The sequence below is a fragment of the Hemiscyllium ocellatum genome, chromosome 39 (genome assembly GCF_020745735.1).
Source record: "Hemiscyllium ocellatum isolate sHemOce1 chromosome 39, sHemOce1.pat.X.cur, whole genome shotgun sequence".
Classification (NCBI taxonomy): Eukaryota; Metazoa; Chordata; class Chondrichthyes; order Orectolobiformes; family Hemiscylliidae; genus Hemiscyllium; species Hemiscyllium ocellatum.
In genome coordinates this window covers 14,541,999-14,557,594 of record NC_083439.1, presented here as the reverse complement: position 1 = coordinate 14,557,594, position 15,596 = coordinate 14,541,999, and the positions used below count along the sequence as shown (strand labels likewise).

At 43.7% G+C, this 15,596-nt stretch overlaps 1 protein-coding gene across 1 annotated transcript in view; it reads right to left on the bottom strand.

Annotated features, from left to right (window-relative positions):
- LOC132834137 (NT-3 growth factor receptor-like) overlaps positions 1–15,596 on the bottom strand; it is a 771,032-nt gene that overhangs the window by 35,740 nt on the left and 719,696 nt on the right. Inside the window, exon 15 of the mRNA XM_060852772.1 lies at positions 2,609–2,849. Coding sequence (XP_060708755.1) covers positions 2,609–2,849 — 241 coding nt within the window. The remainder of the gene's footprint in view (positions 1–2,608; positions 2,850–15,596) is intronic.

Sequence of the window (15,596 nt, the reverse complement as noted above, 5' to 3'; positions counted from 1 at the left end):
GTGGATAATTATAGCATGATGTGGATTATTATAGAGTTATGTGGAATATTACAGAGTAATGTGGATTATTATGGGGTGATGTGGATCATTATAGAGTAATGTGGATCATTATGGGGTGATGTGAATTATTATACAATGATGTGGATCATTATAGAGTGCTGTGGTTTATTATGGGGTGATATGGATTATTATAGAGTGATGTGGATTACTTTAGAGTGATGTGGATCATTATGGGATGATATGAATTATTATCAAGCAATGTGGATTATTATGGAGTGATGTGGATCTTATAGAGTGATGTGGATTACTATAGAATGACGTGGATTATTATGGAGTTACATGGGCTAATATAGACTGATGTGGTTTATTATAGAATGGCGTGGATGATTTTTGAATGATGTGGATTATTATGGAATGATGTGGATTACTATTGAATGTTGTGAATTCACATGCAGTGATATGGATTATTTTAGAGTGATGTGGATTATTACAAAAATGATGCGGATTATTGTAGAATGACTTGGATTATTCTGTTATGACATAGATTATTATGGCCTGATGTGATTATTATGGAATGATGTGGATCGTTATGGAGTGATGAGGATTAGTATAGAGTGTTGTGGATTATTATAGAGTGGTATGAATTATTATGGAGTAATGTGGATTCTTACAGAGTGATGTAGATTATTATAGAGTATGTGGATTATTATGGAGTGTCATGGATTATTATAGAGTGATGTGGATCATTATGGGGTGGTGTGGATTATTATAGAGTGATATGGATTATTACAGAATGATGTGGATTATTATAAGGTGCTGTGGATTATCATAGAGTGATGTGGATTATTATAGAATGATGTGGATTATTATGGAGTAATGTGGATTATCATAGAGTGATGTGGATTATTATAGAATGATGTGGATTATTATAGACTGGTGTGGATTATTATGGAGTAATGTGGATTATTATAGAGTATGTGGATTATGATGCATTGATGTGGATTATTATAAAATGATGTGGATTATTATGGAGTAATGTGGATTATTATAGAGTGGTGTGGATTAATATAGAGTGATATGGATTATTATAGAATGATGTGGATTATTATGCAGTGATGTGGATTATTATAGAATGATGTGGATTATTATGGAATGGTGTGGATTATTATGCAGTGATATGTATTATTATAGAGTATGTAGATTATTATGCAGTGATGTGGATTATTATAGAATAATGTGAATTATTATGCAGTGATGTGGATTATTATAGAATGATGTGGATTATTATGGAGTGGTGTGGATTATTATGGAATGGTGTGGATTATTATGCAGTGATATGTATTATTATAGAGTATGTGGATTATTATGCAGTGATGTGGATTATTATAGAATAATGTGGATTATTATGCAGTGATGTGGATTATTATAGAATGATGTGGATTATTATGCAGTGATGTGGATTATTATAGAATGATGTGGATTATTATGAAGGCGGCAGTTGACTGTTTTGGTGATGGAGAGAAAGTGGAATCAGAATCTCAGCTCAGTGTTGAAACTAGAAACAGACTGATTCAGCCTGATAAAGTGGTCAGGAAAAGAGAATTAGTTTGCTTGTGGAGCCTGAGGCAATGACTTAGCTCTTTCCAATATTTGATCTGCAGAAATTATACTTCTGCCAAGAATGGATCAAACAAATAGTCTGACAACACAGAGGCTGTACCAAATTGGTGATAAGATAGATTTAGGTGTCACCAATGCATGTGTAGAAATGGATCAAAAGCCTGTGAATGATGTTAATGAGGGACTGCCTGTAGTTGAGGAAAATTACCCTGTCATGGATAGATCTATGCTGAACAGCAGGCACTATGGTGAAAAGGTGGAAAGGGAAGCTGTTGCTGATTAAGAGACGACAGTTACAGTGGCATTGAGCTGGACAATAGGTGACAATACAGTTGTTAGCTTTGTCATGAAAAGAAACATTGCTTGCTCACAGTCATTGAGAAATGTACCCATCGCTTTGATATTGACTATTTGGCAGTGTGGTCAAATCACGATGGAGAGATGCAAGCAGTGAGTTTTGGGAGAAGTGGGAATGAGTTTGGGATGTCATAGCATGTTTAAGGACTTTGAACAGGATGCAAATTTGAAAGATGTGGTAGTAATTGGCAACAACAGCAGGCCGGCCATCAGTATTCTTTGGGAAGGGCTTCGTGGTTTTGAAATGGAAGCAGGTGGCATATGGAGAGACAAAAGTACTTGCAATGTCAGTTTAGGAATGTTAGCCAGTCAGTGCTTTAGTGGGAATGGAGTCAGGGAACAGGAGCTGGGTGGCTCTTCACAGAGAGCATCAGTGACAATGGGTGAGAAACCGGATGGTGTTGTTTATCATAACTCATGTTGAAACAGGAACGTATAACTGTAGTGACATTTGTGCTGAACAGGATGGGGAAGTCTAGAGGCTGTGGCACAATGGAAAGCCAAAGCTGTGGTGATCTGTCCTATAAAAAAATAGAAATAACTTATCGAATAAGAGTGAATGATGCACTTGTCTTTAATTCTTATAAACAATGTGTCCACAGTGTTAACCCATTGTCAATGAGGAACCTACCCTGTAATAATCTGTACTGTAGACATCTCTTGACATTCCAAAATCTCCAATTTTAACCTGCACGTTTCCTCCAACCAGGCAGTTGCGAGTGGCCAGATCCCTGTGAACAAAGTGTTGTGAGGCCAGGTACACCATACCGGATGCGATCTGCGTGGCGATGTTTAACATCTGAGAGATGCTCATTTCCCCTTTCAGTCGTGGCTGCCCATCCACTAGAATCATCGCATCTGGCCCGCGAGCCCTGAGAAGCAAGGAGATAGCAATCAGTGCGACAGGTTCTTCCTGAAGATCAACTGAAATCTGACTGTCCTGAACAGACTGGATTTTGTTTTAAAAAATGTAGAGTTGGACAAGATAATCCCACTTATTCAGAATGTGGTGCTGGATTACTCCTCGGGGATGAGGAGAATCCCTATCCTATCTTTCTCCCATTGCCCAAACATACACTTAACTCACCTTTTTGAACCTTAGCTTCATCAAGCTGTTCAGGGTCAAACATTACGAAAGTGTGCAGTTCCATTTCAGGCACCAAATTCCAGTAAAGGTATTCCCGGTTTAAGTATTCCCAGTCTTTTTTATTCATTCATAGATTGTGGGCATCATTGGCCTGGGCCAGTGTTTATTGCCCATCTCTATTTACCCTGGAAATGGTGTGGAGCCAGTATTGGACTGGGGTGGACAAAGTTAAAACTCACACAACACCAGATTATAATCCAACAGGTTTATTTAGAAGGAGCTTATACTTCCAAATAAATCTGTTGACTATAACCTGGTGTTGTGTGATTTTTAACCTAGAAAAGGTGGTAATAAGCTAACTTCTGGAATGGCTCCATGCCTTGGGGTGTAAGTATATCTAAGGAGTTGAGCTGTTCTGGAAGATAGCTCATTACCACCTTTTAGGAAAGGAGTTAAGAAGGGAATTAGTCATTACCATGTGTTAGAAGAGTAATTCCAGTACTTTAAATCAGTGACAAAGAAGGAACAATGATACAGTTGCATGTCAGGATGGTGTATGACTTGGCAGATGATGTTTCCATGTATCTACTGCCCTTGACTTTGGTGATGGTAAAGGTCATGAGTTTAGAAGTTGGTGGTGGAATACTGTAGTTGGAATGAGATAGAAGGTAAAACTCCCCAAACACTGTCCAGCCAAGCACTCCCAGCTCAGGTACAACACAAGTTACATGCAGAGTAAAGTTTCATTCACCCTCTCCTCCCAGCTAATCTGCCTTATCACAAAATTCAGAAGAGCCTCATGTTCCATTTTCTTTCCCTGTAACATACTTCTGCTTCAACCCTCACCGCTTTTTGACCTTTTTCAATAGAAAATCACAAATAAAATAAAATTTCTCCAGTTTCTCTGTTCTCTCTGTTGACACTGTCCCTCAGGCTATTGGAACTCTCCTGTCAGTAGCAGCACACTGATACCCGACTGCCTATTTGTAAACTTCTGTGTAATATTAGATTGATGATTCAAAAATCAGTTACGTTTCAACAGTACAAATACACAACAAACATGGCCCTTGATCTGTGGTAAATACAGAGAGCAATTTGGGAATGAATGTCAGGATTTTGTTTCAGACGTGACGAGCAATGTAACTAACAGTGGGAAGTGTGGAACTGTAAGAACTCCAGAATGCATGCAGAGATGAAGCTGGCAATTTCCTCAATAATTGGCTTGCAGCATTTACCCATTCCTTGCAAGGAGCATAGTTATAAATGCAAGTGAGGACACTCCAAGGATTAAAACCACCAACATGGAATTAAATAGTCAAAGCCCTGCCATGAGTATATCAACAGCCAAGAGGACAACCCACCTGGTGTCAACCCTGCTGGAGGAGAATCCCACACAGAATATGCAAGGGAAACAAATCTAGAAGTTAGGCATTTGGGAAATAAAATCCTTGATGGACCTAACTAGGAGAACAATATCCTCCTACAGGAATACCTGTGGGATAAACACCCCATTTTGTCATGATTTCTATTATTCTATGACAATTTACTGTGGGAAAGGATATGGAAGTTGTGGTTCTGCTCACCGAGCTGGAAGTTTTTGCTGCAAACGTTTCGTTCCCTGGCTAGGGAACATCATCAGTGCTGTTGGAGCCTCGTGTGAAGCGCTGCTTTGATGTTTCTTCCGGTATTTATATTGGTTTGTTCTTGCCGCTTCCGGGTGTCAGTTTCAGCTGCAGTGATTTGTATGTGGGGTCCAGGTCGATGTGTCTGTTGATGGATGTTCTTGCCGTTTCCGGGTGTCAGTTTCAGCTGTAGTGGTTTGTATATGGTGTCCAGGTCAATGTGTCTGTTGATGGAGTTTGGGGATGAATGCCATGCTTCTAGGAATTCCCTAGCTGTTCTCTGTCTGGCTTGTCCTATGATAGTGGTGTTTTCCCAGTCAAATTCATGTTGCTGGTTGTCTGAGTGTATGGCTACTAGAGATAGCTGGTCGTGTCGTTTTGTGGCTAGCTGATGTTCATGGATGCGGATTGTTAGCTGTCTTCCTGTTTGTCCTATATAGTGTTTTGTGCAGTCCTTGCATGGTATTTTGTAAACTACGTTAGTTTGGCTCATGCTGGTATTGGGTCCTTTGTTCTAGTGAGTTGTTGTCTGAGCGTGGATGTTGGCTTGTGTGCTGTTATGAGTCCTAAGGGTCACAGTAGTCTGGCTGTCAGTTCTGAGACGCTCCTGACGTATGGTAGAGTGGCTAGTCCTTTTGGTTGTGGCATGTCCTCGTTCCTCGGTCTATCTCTTAGGCATCTGGTGATAAAGTTGCGTGGGTATCCGTTTTTGGCGAATACCTTGTATAGATGTTCCTCTTCCTCTTTTCGCAGTTCTGGTGTACTGCAGTGTGTTGTGGCCCTTTTGAATAGTGTCCTGATGCAGCTTCGTTTGTGTGTGTTGGGGTTGTTACTTTCATAGTTTAAGACTTGGTCTGTGTGTGTTGGTTTCCTGTGTACCCTTGTGGTGAATTCTCCGTTGGGTGTTCTCTCTACTAACACGTCTAGGAATGGGAGTTGGCTATCCTTTTCCTCTTCTCGTGGCATTCATCCCCAAACTCCATCAACAGACACATTGACCTGGACACCATATACAAACCACTACAGCTGAAACTGACACCCGGAAACGGCAAGAACAAACCAATATAAATACCGGAAGAAACATCAAAGCAGCGCTTCACACGAGGCTCCAACAGCACTGATGATGTTCCCTAGCCAGGGAACGAAACGTTTGCAGCAAAAACTTCCAGCTCGGCGAGCAGAACCACAACAACGGATACCCGAGCTACAAATCTTCAATCGGATATGGAAGATATAGACTGTAGGGAAATAGATGGTGACATCTTGCAAAATGTCCAGATTACAGAGGAGGAAGTGCTGGATGTCTTGAAATGGTTAAAGATTAGATTAGATTACTTACAGTGTGGAAACAGGCCCTTCGGCCCAACAAGTCCACACCGACCCGCCGAAGTGCAACCCACCCATACCCCTACATTTACCCCTACCTAAACACTGTGGGCAATTTAGCATGGCCAATTCACCTGACCCGCACATCTTTGGACTGTGGGAGGAAACCGGAGCACCCGGAGGAAACCCACGCAGACACGGGGAGAACGTGCAAACTCCACACAGTCGCCTGAGTCGGGAATTGAACCCGGGTCTCAGGCGCTGTGAGGCAGTAGTGCTAACCATTGTGCCACCGTGCCGCCCACAAAGTGAACAAATCCCCAGGGCCTGATCAGGTGTACCCAAGAACTCTGTGGGAACCTAGAAAAGTGATTGCTGGGCCTTTTGCTGAGATATTTATATCATCGATAGTCACAGGTGAGGTGCCAGAAGACAGGATGTTGGCAAACATGGTGCCACTGTTTCAAAAGCCAGGGTACTACAGATCAGTGAGCCTGACCTCGGAGGTGGGCAGGTTGTTGGAGGGAATCCTGAGGGACAGGATGTACATGTATTTGGAATGGCAAGGACTGATTAGGGATAGTCACATTGGCTTTGTGCATGGGAAATCATGTCTCACAAACTTGATTGAGTTTTCTGAAGAAGTAACAAAGAGGATTATTAAAGGCAGAGCGGTAGATGTGATCTATATGGACTTCAGTAAGACGTTCGACAAGGTTCCCCATGGGAGACTGATTAGCAAGGTTACATCTCATGGAATACAGGGAGAACTAGCCATTTGGATACAGAACTGGCTCAAAGGTAGAAGTCAGAGAGTGGTGATGGAGGATTGTTTTTCAGACTGGAGGCCTATGACCAGTGGAGTGCCACAAGGATCGGTACTGGGCCCTCTACTTCTTGTCATTTACATAAATGGTTTGGACGTGAGCGTAAGGTTAGTAAGTTTGCAGATGACACCAAAATTGGAGGTGTAGTGGACAGCGGAGGTTGGTGGGGTGGTAGGTGAGAACCAGTGGGGTTCTGTCTTGGTGGCGGTTGGAGGGGCGGGGCTCAAGGGCGGAGGAGCGGGAAGTGGAGGAGATGCGGTGGAGGGCATCGTCGATCACGTCTGGGGGGAATCTGCGGTCCTTGAAGAAGGAGGCCCCCAGTCTCCTTCTTCAAGGACCGCAGATTCCCCCCAGACGTGATCGACGATGCCCTCCACCGCATCTCCTCCACTTCCCGCTCCTCCGCCCTTGAGCCCCGCCCCTCCAACCGCCACCAAGACAGAACCCCATTGGTTCTCACCTACCACCCCACCAACCTCCGTATACAGTGTATTATCCACCGTCATTTCCGCCAACTCCAAACGGACCCCACCACCAGGGATATATTTCCCTCCCCTCCCCTATCAGCGTTCCGCAAAGACCACTCCCTTCGTGACTCCCTCGTCAGGTCCACACCCCCCCACCAACCCAACCTCCACTCCCGGCACCTTCCCCTGCAACCGCAGGAAATGCAAAACTTGCGCCCACACCTCCTCCCTTACTTCTCTCCAAGGCCCCAAGGGATCCTTCCATATCCGCCACAAATTCACCTGCACCTCCACACACATCATCTATTGCATCCGCTGCACCCGATGTGGCCTCCTCTATATTGGGGAGACAGGCCGCCTACTTGCAGAATGCTTCAGGGAACACCTCTGGGACGCCTGAACCAACCAACCCAACCACCCCGTGGCTCAACACTTTAACTCTCCCTCCCACTCCACCAAAACATGCAGGTCCTTGGACTCCTCCATCGCCAGAACATAACAACACGACGGTTGGAGGAAGAGCGCCTCATCTTCCGCCTGAGAACCCTCCAGCCACAAGGGATGAACTCGGATTTCTCAAGTTTCCTCATTTCCCCACCCCCCACCTTGTCTCAGTCGATTCCCTTGAACTCAGCACCGCCCTCCTAACCTGCAATCCTCTTCCTGACCTCTTCGCCCCCACCCCACTCCGGCCTATCACCCTCACCTTGACCTCCTTCCACCTATCACATCTCCATCGCCCCTCCCCCAAGTCCCTCCTCCCTACCTTTCATCTTAGCCTGCCTGGCACCCTCTCCTCATTCCTGATGAAGGGCTCTGGCCCGAAACGTCAAATTTCCTTTTCCTTGGATGCTGCCTAACCTGCTGCGCTTTAACCAGCAACACATTTTCAGCTCTGATCTCCAGCATCTGCAGACCTCACTTTTTACTGGGTATATGAATAGGAAGGGTTTGGAGGGATATGGGCTGGGTGCTGGCATGTGGGACTAGATTGGGTTGGGATATCTGGTCGGCATGGACGGGTTGGACCGAAGGGTCTGTTTCAATGTTGTACATCTCTATGACTCTAATTCATTTAGTAGACAAGTTGCATCTGCGAATTATTATGAATAGGATGTTACTATTTTTCCACTCGCCTTCTCTGTTTTGAGATGTGAATCTGACCTTCACACTGTACCTCTCAAACTTCTCCCTATAAACACACCTGATGGTCTCCTTCTTCAGAAATCAGAAGATACTAAAAGAGTCCATAAGATCATAAGACATAGGAGCAGAAATTAGGCCATTCAGCCATCGAATCTGCTCTATCATTCAATCATGGGTGATAAGCTCCTCAACCCCATTCTCCCACTTTCTCCTCGTAACCCTTGATTCCCTGAGAATCAAGAACCTATCTATCTTCGTCTTCAATATACTGTTGTGGTTCTGTACGCTGAGCTGGAAGTTTTTGTTGCAAATGTTTCGTCCTCTGGCTAGGCGACATCATCAGTGCTCTGGAGCCTCCTGCGAAGCGCTTCTTTGATGTTTCTTCCGGTATTTATAGTGGTCTGTCCTTGCCGCTTCCGGGTGTCAGTTTCAGCTGTCCGCTGTAGTGGTTGGTATATTGGGTCCACGTCGATGTGTTTGTTGATGGAGTTTGTGGATGAATGCCGTGCCTCTAGGAATTCCCTGGCTGTTCTCTGTCTGGCTTGCCCTATGATAGTAGTGTTTTCCCAGTCGAATTCATGTTGCTTGTTGTCTGCGTGTGTGGCTACTAGGGATAGCTGGTCGTGTCGTTTCGTGGCTAGTTGATGTTCATGTATGCGGATTGTTAGCTGTCTTCCTGTTTGTCCTATATAGTGTTTTGTGCAGTCCTTGCATGGTATTTTGTAAACTACATTAGTTTTGCTCATGTTGGGTATCGGGTCCTTTGTTCTAGTGAGTTGTTGTCTGAGCGTGGCTGTTGGTTTGTGTGCCGTTATGAGTCCTAAGGGTCTCAGTAGCCTGGCTGTCAGTCCTGAAATGCTCCTGATGTATGGGAGTGTGGCTAGTCCTTTTGGTTGTGGCATGTCCTCGTTCCGTGATCTGTCTCTTAGGCATCTGTTGATAAAGTTGCGCGGGTATCCGTTTTTGGCGAATACCTTGTATAGGTGTTCCTCTTTCTCTTTTTGCAGTTCTGGTGTACTGCAGTGTGTTGTGGCTCTTTTGAATAGTGTCCTGATGCAGCTTTGTTTGTGTGTGTTGGGGTGGTTACTTTCATTGTTTTGGACTTGGTCTGTGTGTGTTGTTTTCCTGTGTACCCTTGTGGTGAATTCTATGTTGGTGTTCTCTGTACTATCACATCTAGGAATGGGAGTTGGCTATCCTTTTCTTCTTCTCTCGTGAATCGGATTCCTGTGAGTGTGGCGTTGATGATCCGGTGTGTTTTTTCTATTTCCGTGTTTTTGATGATTACAAACGTGTCTCACTACACACTTTACATTCAACAATCAGATATACGAACAAATCAACGGAACACCCATGGGATCACCAATCTCGGGACTCATAGCAGAGGCAGTTATGCAAAGGTTAGAACAAACAGCCCTACCACAAATTCAACCCAAACTCTGGGTCAGATATGTCGATGACACGTTTGTAATCATGAAAAACACGGAAATAGAAAAAACACACCGGATCATCAACGCCACACTCACAGGAATCCGATTCACGAGAGAAGAAGAAAAGGATAGCCAACTCCCATTCCTAGACGTGATAGTACAGAGAACACCGAACGGAGAATTCACCACAAGGGTACACAGGAAAACAACACACACAGACCAAGTCCTAAACTATGAAAGTAACCACCCCAACACACACAAACGAAGCTGCATCAGGACACTATTCAAAAGAGCCACAACACACTGCAGTACACCAGAACTGCAAAAAGAGGAAGAGGAACACCTATACAAGGTATTCGCCAAAAACGGATACCCGCACAACTTTATCAACAGATGCCTAAGAGACAGACCACGGAACGAGGACATGCCACAACCAAAAGGACTAGCCACATTACCACACATCAGGAGCGTTTCAGAACTGACAGCCAAACTACTGCGACCCTTAGGACTCATAACGGCACACAAACCAACAGCTACGCTCAGACAACAACTCACTAGAACAAAGGACCCGATACCCAACATGAGCAAAACTAATGTAGTTTACAAAATACCATGCAAGGACTGCACAAAACACTATATAGGACAAACAGGAAGACAGCTAACAATCCGCATACATGAACATCAACTAGCCACAAAACGACACGACCAGCTATCCCTAGTAGCCACACACGCAGACAACAAGCAACATGAATTTGACTGGGAAAACACTACTATCATAGGACAAGCCAGACAGAGAACAGCTAGGGAATTCCTAGAGGCACGGCATTCATCCACAAACTCCATCAACAAACACATCGACGTGGACCCAATATATCAACCACTACAGCGGACAGCTGAAACTGACACCCGGAAGCAGCAAGGACAGACCACTAAATGCCGGAAGAAACATCAAAGAAGTGCTTCGCAGGAGGCTCTAGAGCACTGATGATGTTGCCTAGCCAGGGGACGAAACGTTTGCAACAAAAACTTCCAGCTTGGCGAACAGAACCACAACAACGAGCACCCGAGCTACAAATCTTTGCACAAACCTTCAATATACTCAATAACCTGGCCCCCACAGCCTTCTGTGGCAATGAATTCCATAGATTCCCCACTCTCTGGCTGAAGAAGTTTCTCCTTACCTCTGTTTTAAAAGGTCTTCTCTTTATTCTAAGCCTGTGTCCTCGGGTCCTAGTCTCTCCTACCAATGGAAACACCTTCCCAACAGCCACTCTGTCCTGGTCATTCAGTATTCTGTAAATTTCAATTAGATCCCCCTCATCCTTCTAAATTCCATTGAGTGTAATCCTAGAATCCTCAAGCATTCCTCATATGTTGAGCGTTTCATTCCTGGGACCATTCTCATAAACCTCCTTTGAACACACTCCAGGATCAGTGCATATGGGGATATCAGATATGGGGCCCAAAACTATACACAATACCCCAAATGAGTTTTGTCCAGAGCTTTATAAGAGCTTCAGAAGTACATCCCTGTTGTTTATATTGAAGTCCTCTCAAAATAAATGTCAACATTGCATTTGCCTTTCTAATTACTGACTCAACCTACAAGTTTACCTTGAGAGAATCCTGGACTAGAATTCTCAAGTGCCTTTACATTTCAGACTTCTAAATTTTCTCTCCAATTATAAAATTGTCCACGCTTCTATTCTTCCAAAGTGCATGACCTCACACTTTCCCACTCCATCTGCCACTTCTTTGCCAACTCTCCTAACCTGTCAAAATCCTTCAGTAGCCATCCTGTTACCTCAATGCTACTTTGTATTATCTGGAAATTTAGCCAGGATGCCCTCAGTTCCTTCATCTAGATCATTAATGTATAAAGTGAAAAGTTGTGATCCCAAGACTGACCTTTGTGGAACACCGTTTGTCACCAGCTCTGATCTCGAGAAGGACCCTTTTATTCCTCACTCTCTGCCAGACAGGAGAAAGTGAGAACTGCAGATGCTGGAGAGCAGAGTCAAGAGTGTTTTGCTGGCAAGCACAGCAGGTCAGGCAGCATCTGAGGAGCAGGAAGGGCTTTTGCCCGAAACATCGATTCTCTTGTTTCTCAGATGCTGCCTGACCTGCTGTGCTTTTTCTGCCAGACAGCCAATCTTCTATCCATGCTGGCACCTTGCCCCGAACACCACAGGTCCTCATCTTACTCAGCAGCCTCCTGTGCAACACCTTGTCAAAGGAATCCATCCATCTTAATTCACCATAGCCCAGTGTTTCCCCATCGCTGCCTTTGTTTGTTCATTAAATGATTTGAGGCATCTTCCCTGCACCACTTTGTCTGTAGATTCGTTCCAAGTGTTGATCAGTCTGTGCATGAAGAGAAACCTCATTTATCATCCTTGTCATTATCTTTAATAGTTTGAACCCAGCATCCTCTTGTCCTGTTGCCTGTTTTAAGGTAGCATTCCAGATGAACCTTTTCCATACATTTATTATCTTAACTGTTACTGTAAGCCTTGGTTCAGCGAGACACGTATTGCTTCTAAATCCCACTCTGGAGACTAGAACACATGACAAACTGAGAGTGTTTTACTGTCTAAGCCTTGTCTCTCAGATAGCACAGCAAACTAAGGTCCATCTGTCCTCACTGAGAGATATAAAGATTTTCAGTATTTTTTTTTGCAAAGCAGCAGGAGAGGCATCCAGGCCAACATTTTTTCCCCACACAATTCCACCACTAAAAGAGAATGTCTCATCACTGTTTGAGGAATTTGGTGTCCACCATTTGGTTTCTTCAGCTGCCTACATTACAACAGTAACTATTTTTCAATAACATTTCATTAAAATTCCTGGAACATCTTAAATCCATGAAAGACACTATAGAAATGCAAATTCTTCTTTTTCTCTCTGAACAGAAAAGATAAATAGGAAGAAAGGAAGTATTTCACTTTGTAGGAAGTTCTGAATAAATACAATGCATTTCAATCTGAATCCAGGAATTTATTATAATGAAATTCTGGGCAGGTTTTAGAGTCATCCTGGGCATTTGGAATCCTTTCAATGACGTTTCCCAATCTCAGGAATGGGCTCACAGGAATGAGGAATTGTCTGTAGATCAATTCCCTTTGATAATTGTTTTAGTGCAATTGATGTCTCATACCCGAAAAACCTGATCAAGAAAAACATTTTTAACAAGTTGCAAAGAATGATTAAATTCAGATATTAATGCAGATAGAACTATTCTGCCCATTCTATGACAGATTGTACTGTGACTGGCTTCAAACATTCTGTCAGAATTGTGGCCCCAAACAATCTCATTCTTCAGTTCCCAATTGCTGTATCGATGAGACATAAAGAATGATCATAATTTGTTTAAGAAGGAATACTTTATCCTTAAAATGATATTTGCTGGTCTAAAACTTGGTCATTGCAACTTGCAAGCAGCAAACTGACCACAATCTCAGGGAGTCCAATCAACATTTACTAAGAGAGAACTCAGATATCATTCTCTTTCAATGTTAAATGTTTGCATTGTGTGAGTCTTGCAATCCACAAGTCCAAAAGACTAGCAGATGAAGTGTGTGTGTGTGTGTGTGTGTGTGTGTGTGTGTGTGTGTGTGTGTGTGTGTGTGTGTGTGTGTGTGTGTGTGTGTGTGTGTGTGTGTGTATGGTGTTGTTATTGAAAATCATTATGCATTAAGTGGCATTAACAGGTTCACCTTTGATCTCAAACAAATGAACAATAGTGCTGGCCAGAGAAATAGAAACTGATTGTTGAGTTGAAACTGACTCCTTAATAGGCATGTCACATAGCCGAAGCTCCTGCAGCTTCTCAAAATAGTACCTCTGGAATCTGAGTATTTTGCTTCAGTCTTAGAAGAAGCAGTCTGCTGTTAATATTGAGTATATCTGCTATGTCTGGTTAGCACTGTCGCCTCACAGACTCAGGGACCCAGGTTCAATCCCAGCCTCGGGCAACTGTTTGTGTGGAGTTTGCACATTCTCCCCGTGTCTGCATGGGTTTCCTCTGGGTGCTCCAGCATCCTCCCACAGTTCAAAGGTATGCAGGCTAGGTGGATTAGCCATGGGAAATGCAGGGGTACAGAAACCAAGCAGGGAGTGGGTCTGAGAGGGATGCTCTTCAGTGGATTGGTGCAGACTCAACGGGCTGAATGGCCTGCTTCCACATTGTAGGATTCTATGGATTCTATCTGTAGTGATAACAAAGCAAGACTTCAGGCTTAGCTAAGCCTCCATTTGATTTAAATCTCTTTAAAATCATAGTTCAGATAGAAAACAAAACTTGTATTTGCTAGGCACTAACTTTACCTCATTGTGCCTTCATCAACCCTAAAGACAGTTTGTTGGTGATCATTTAAGGAATGAGCTGTACAAATAAAGGGTTTGGGGTGTTGTGCATTCTACAGCCAATTGCAAAAAGGAAAAGAAACAAGAAAAATTAAAACACCTCTGCTGGTGGATAGGAAAGAGGAAAATAAAATAATTCAGTGTACTTCTCCCGAAAACACAAGTCTCTCCGGTCGCTCATAAAAGTCGCTCATAAAAGGGGAGAGAACAAGAGGGCATATATTAAAAGTGATGCGCAAATGAAGGAAGAGTGATGTGGGAAATATTGTTTTTTTTCACACACAGCACATTGCAAGGGACTGGAATGCACCACCGAGGAGCAGGAAAATCTCTTTGGATGCTGCCTGACCTGCTGTGTTTTTCCAGCACCACTCTGATCTAGACTCTGGTTTACAGCATCTGCAGTCCTTGTTTTTACATAGCTTAGGTGTGTTAGTCAGAGGGAAATGGGTCTGGGTGGGTTACTCTTCGGAGGGTTGGTGTGGACTTGTCGGGCCGAAGGGCCTGTTCCCATACTGTAGGGAATCTAATAAAGTGAAGCCTTTTTGGAGGCGAGAGATGTCAGACAATTAAAAAATCTGTTTTGTGTCAATGGTTCTCTTATTTTCTTTTCTCATCCAATTCCTTCTTTCAATTATTTCACAGAATCCTGGAATTGTAAAGGCACAGAAGGAGGCCATTCAGTCCATCATACCTACACTATCCTATTACTTCATGCCAACCTCTAATCTAGCACCAAACCTACGGGCAATTTAGCATGGCCAATTCACCTGACCTGCATGTCTTTGGACTTTGGGAGGAAACTGCAGCACCCGGAGGAATCCCACGCAGACACGGGGAGAATATGCAAACTCCATACAGACAGTCACGCGAGGCTGGAATCGAACCCAGGTCCCTGGTGCTGTGAGGCAGCAGTGCTAATTGCTGAGCCACCATGCCAGCCATACTGATTCAACCCGAAGGGGGTGCATTCCATGGTTTATTGATTGTAGGACACATACTAAATAGTCCATACAAACCAAGCCACATCTGGAACTAGAAGCTTGACTCCTCTAGGCAACCTGTGCTTCGTGACAGCGTGTTCTTCCTGAAGCATGGTGGTGCAGTGAGGCTTGCAATCAGGCTGTTGCTGAATATTCACATTTTTAACTGAGCGGCTAATGCTATGTACGCTGAATGGCTATGTAAATGCCTGTAGCGTGCCCAATGCATTACAAATAAGCAGAGGCAGTTAATTCAAATCAATAGTTCAACATTGGAAGAAGCATTGGTAAAATAATGCAGCTATTTAGTCGTCTAGACATGAGCTGCAACAACTCTTCCTGCTTGCTATCTCATTGAACTTTCCT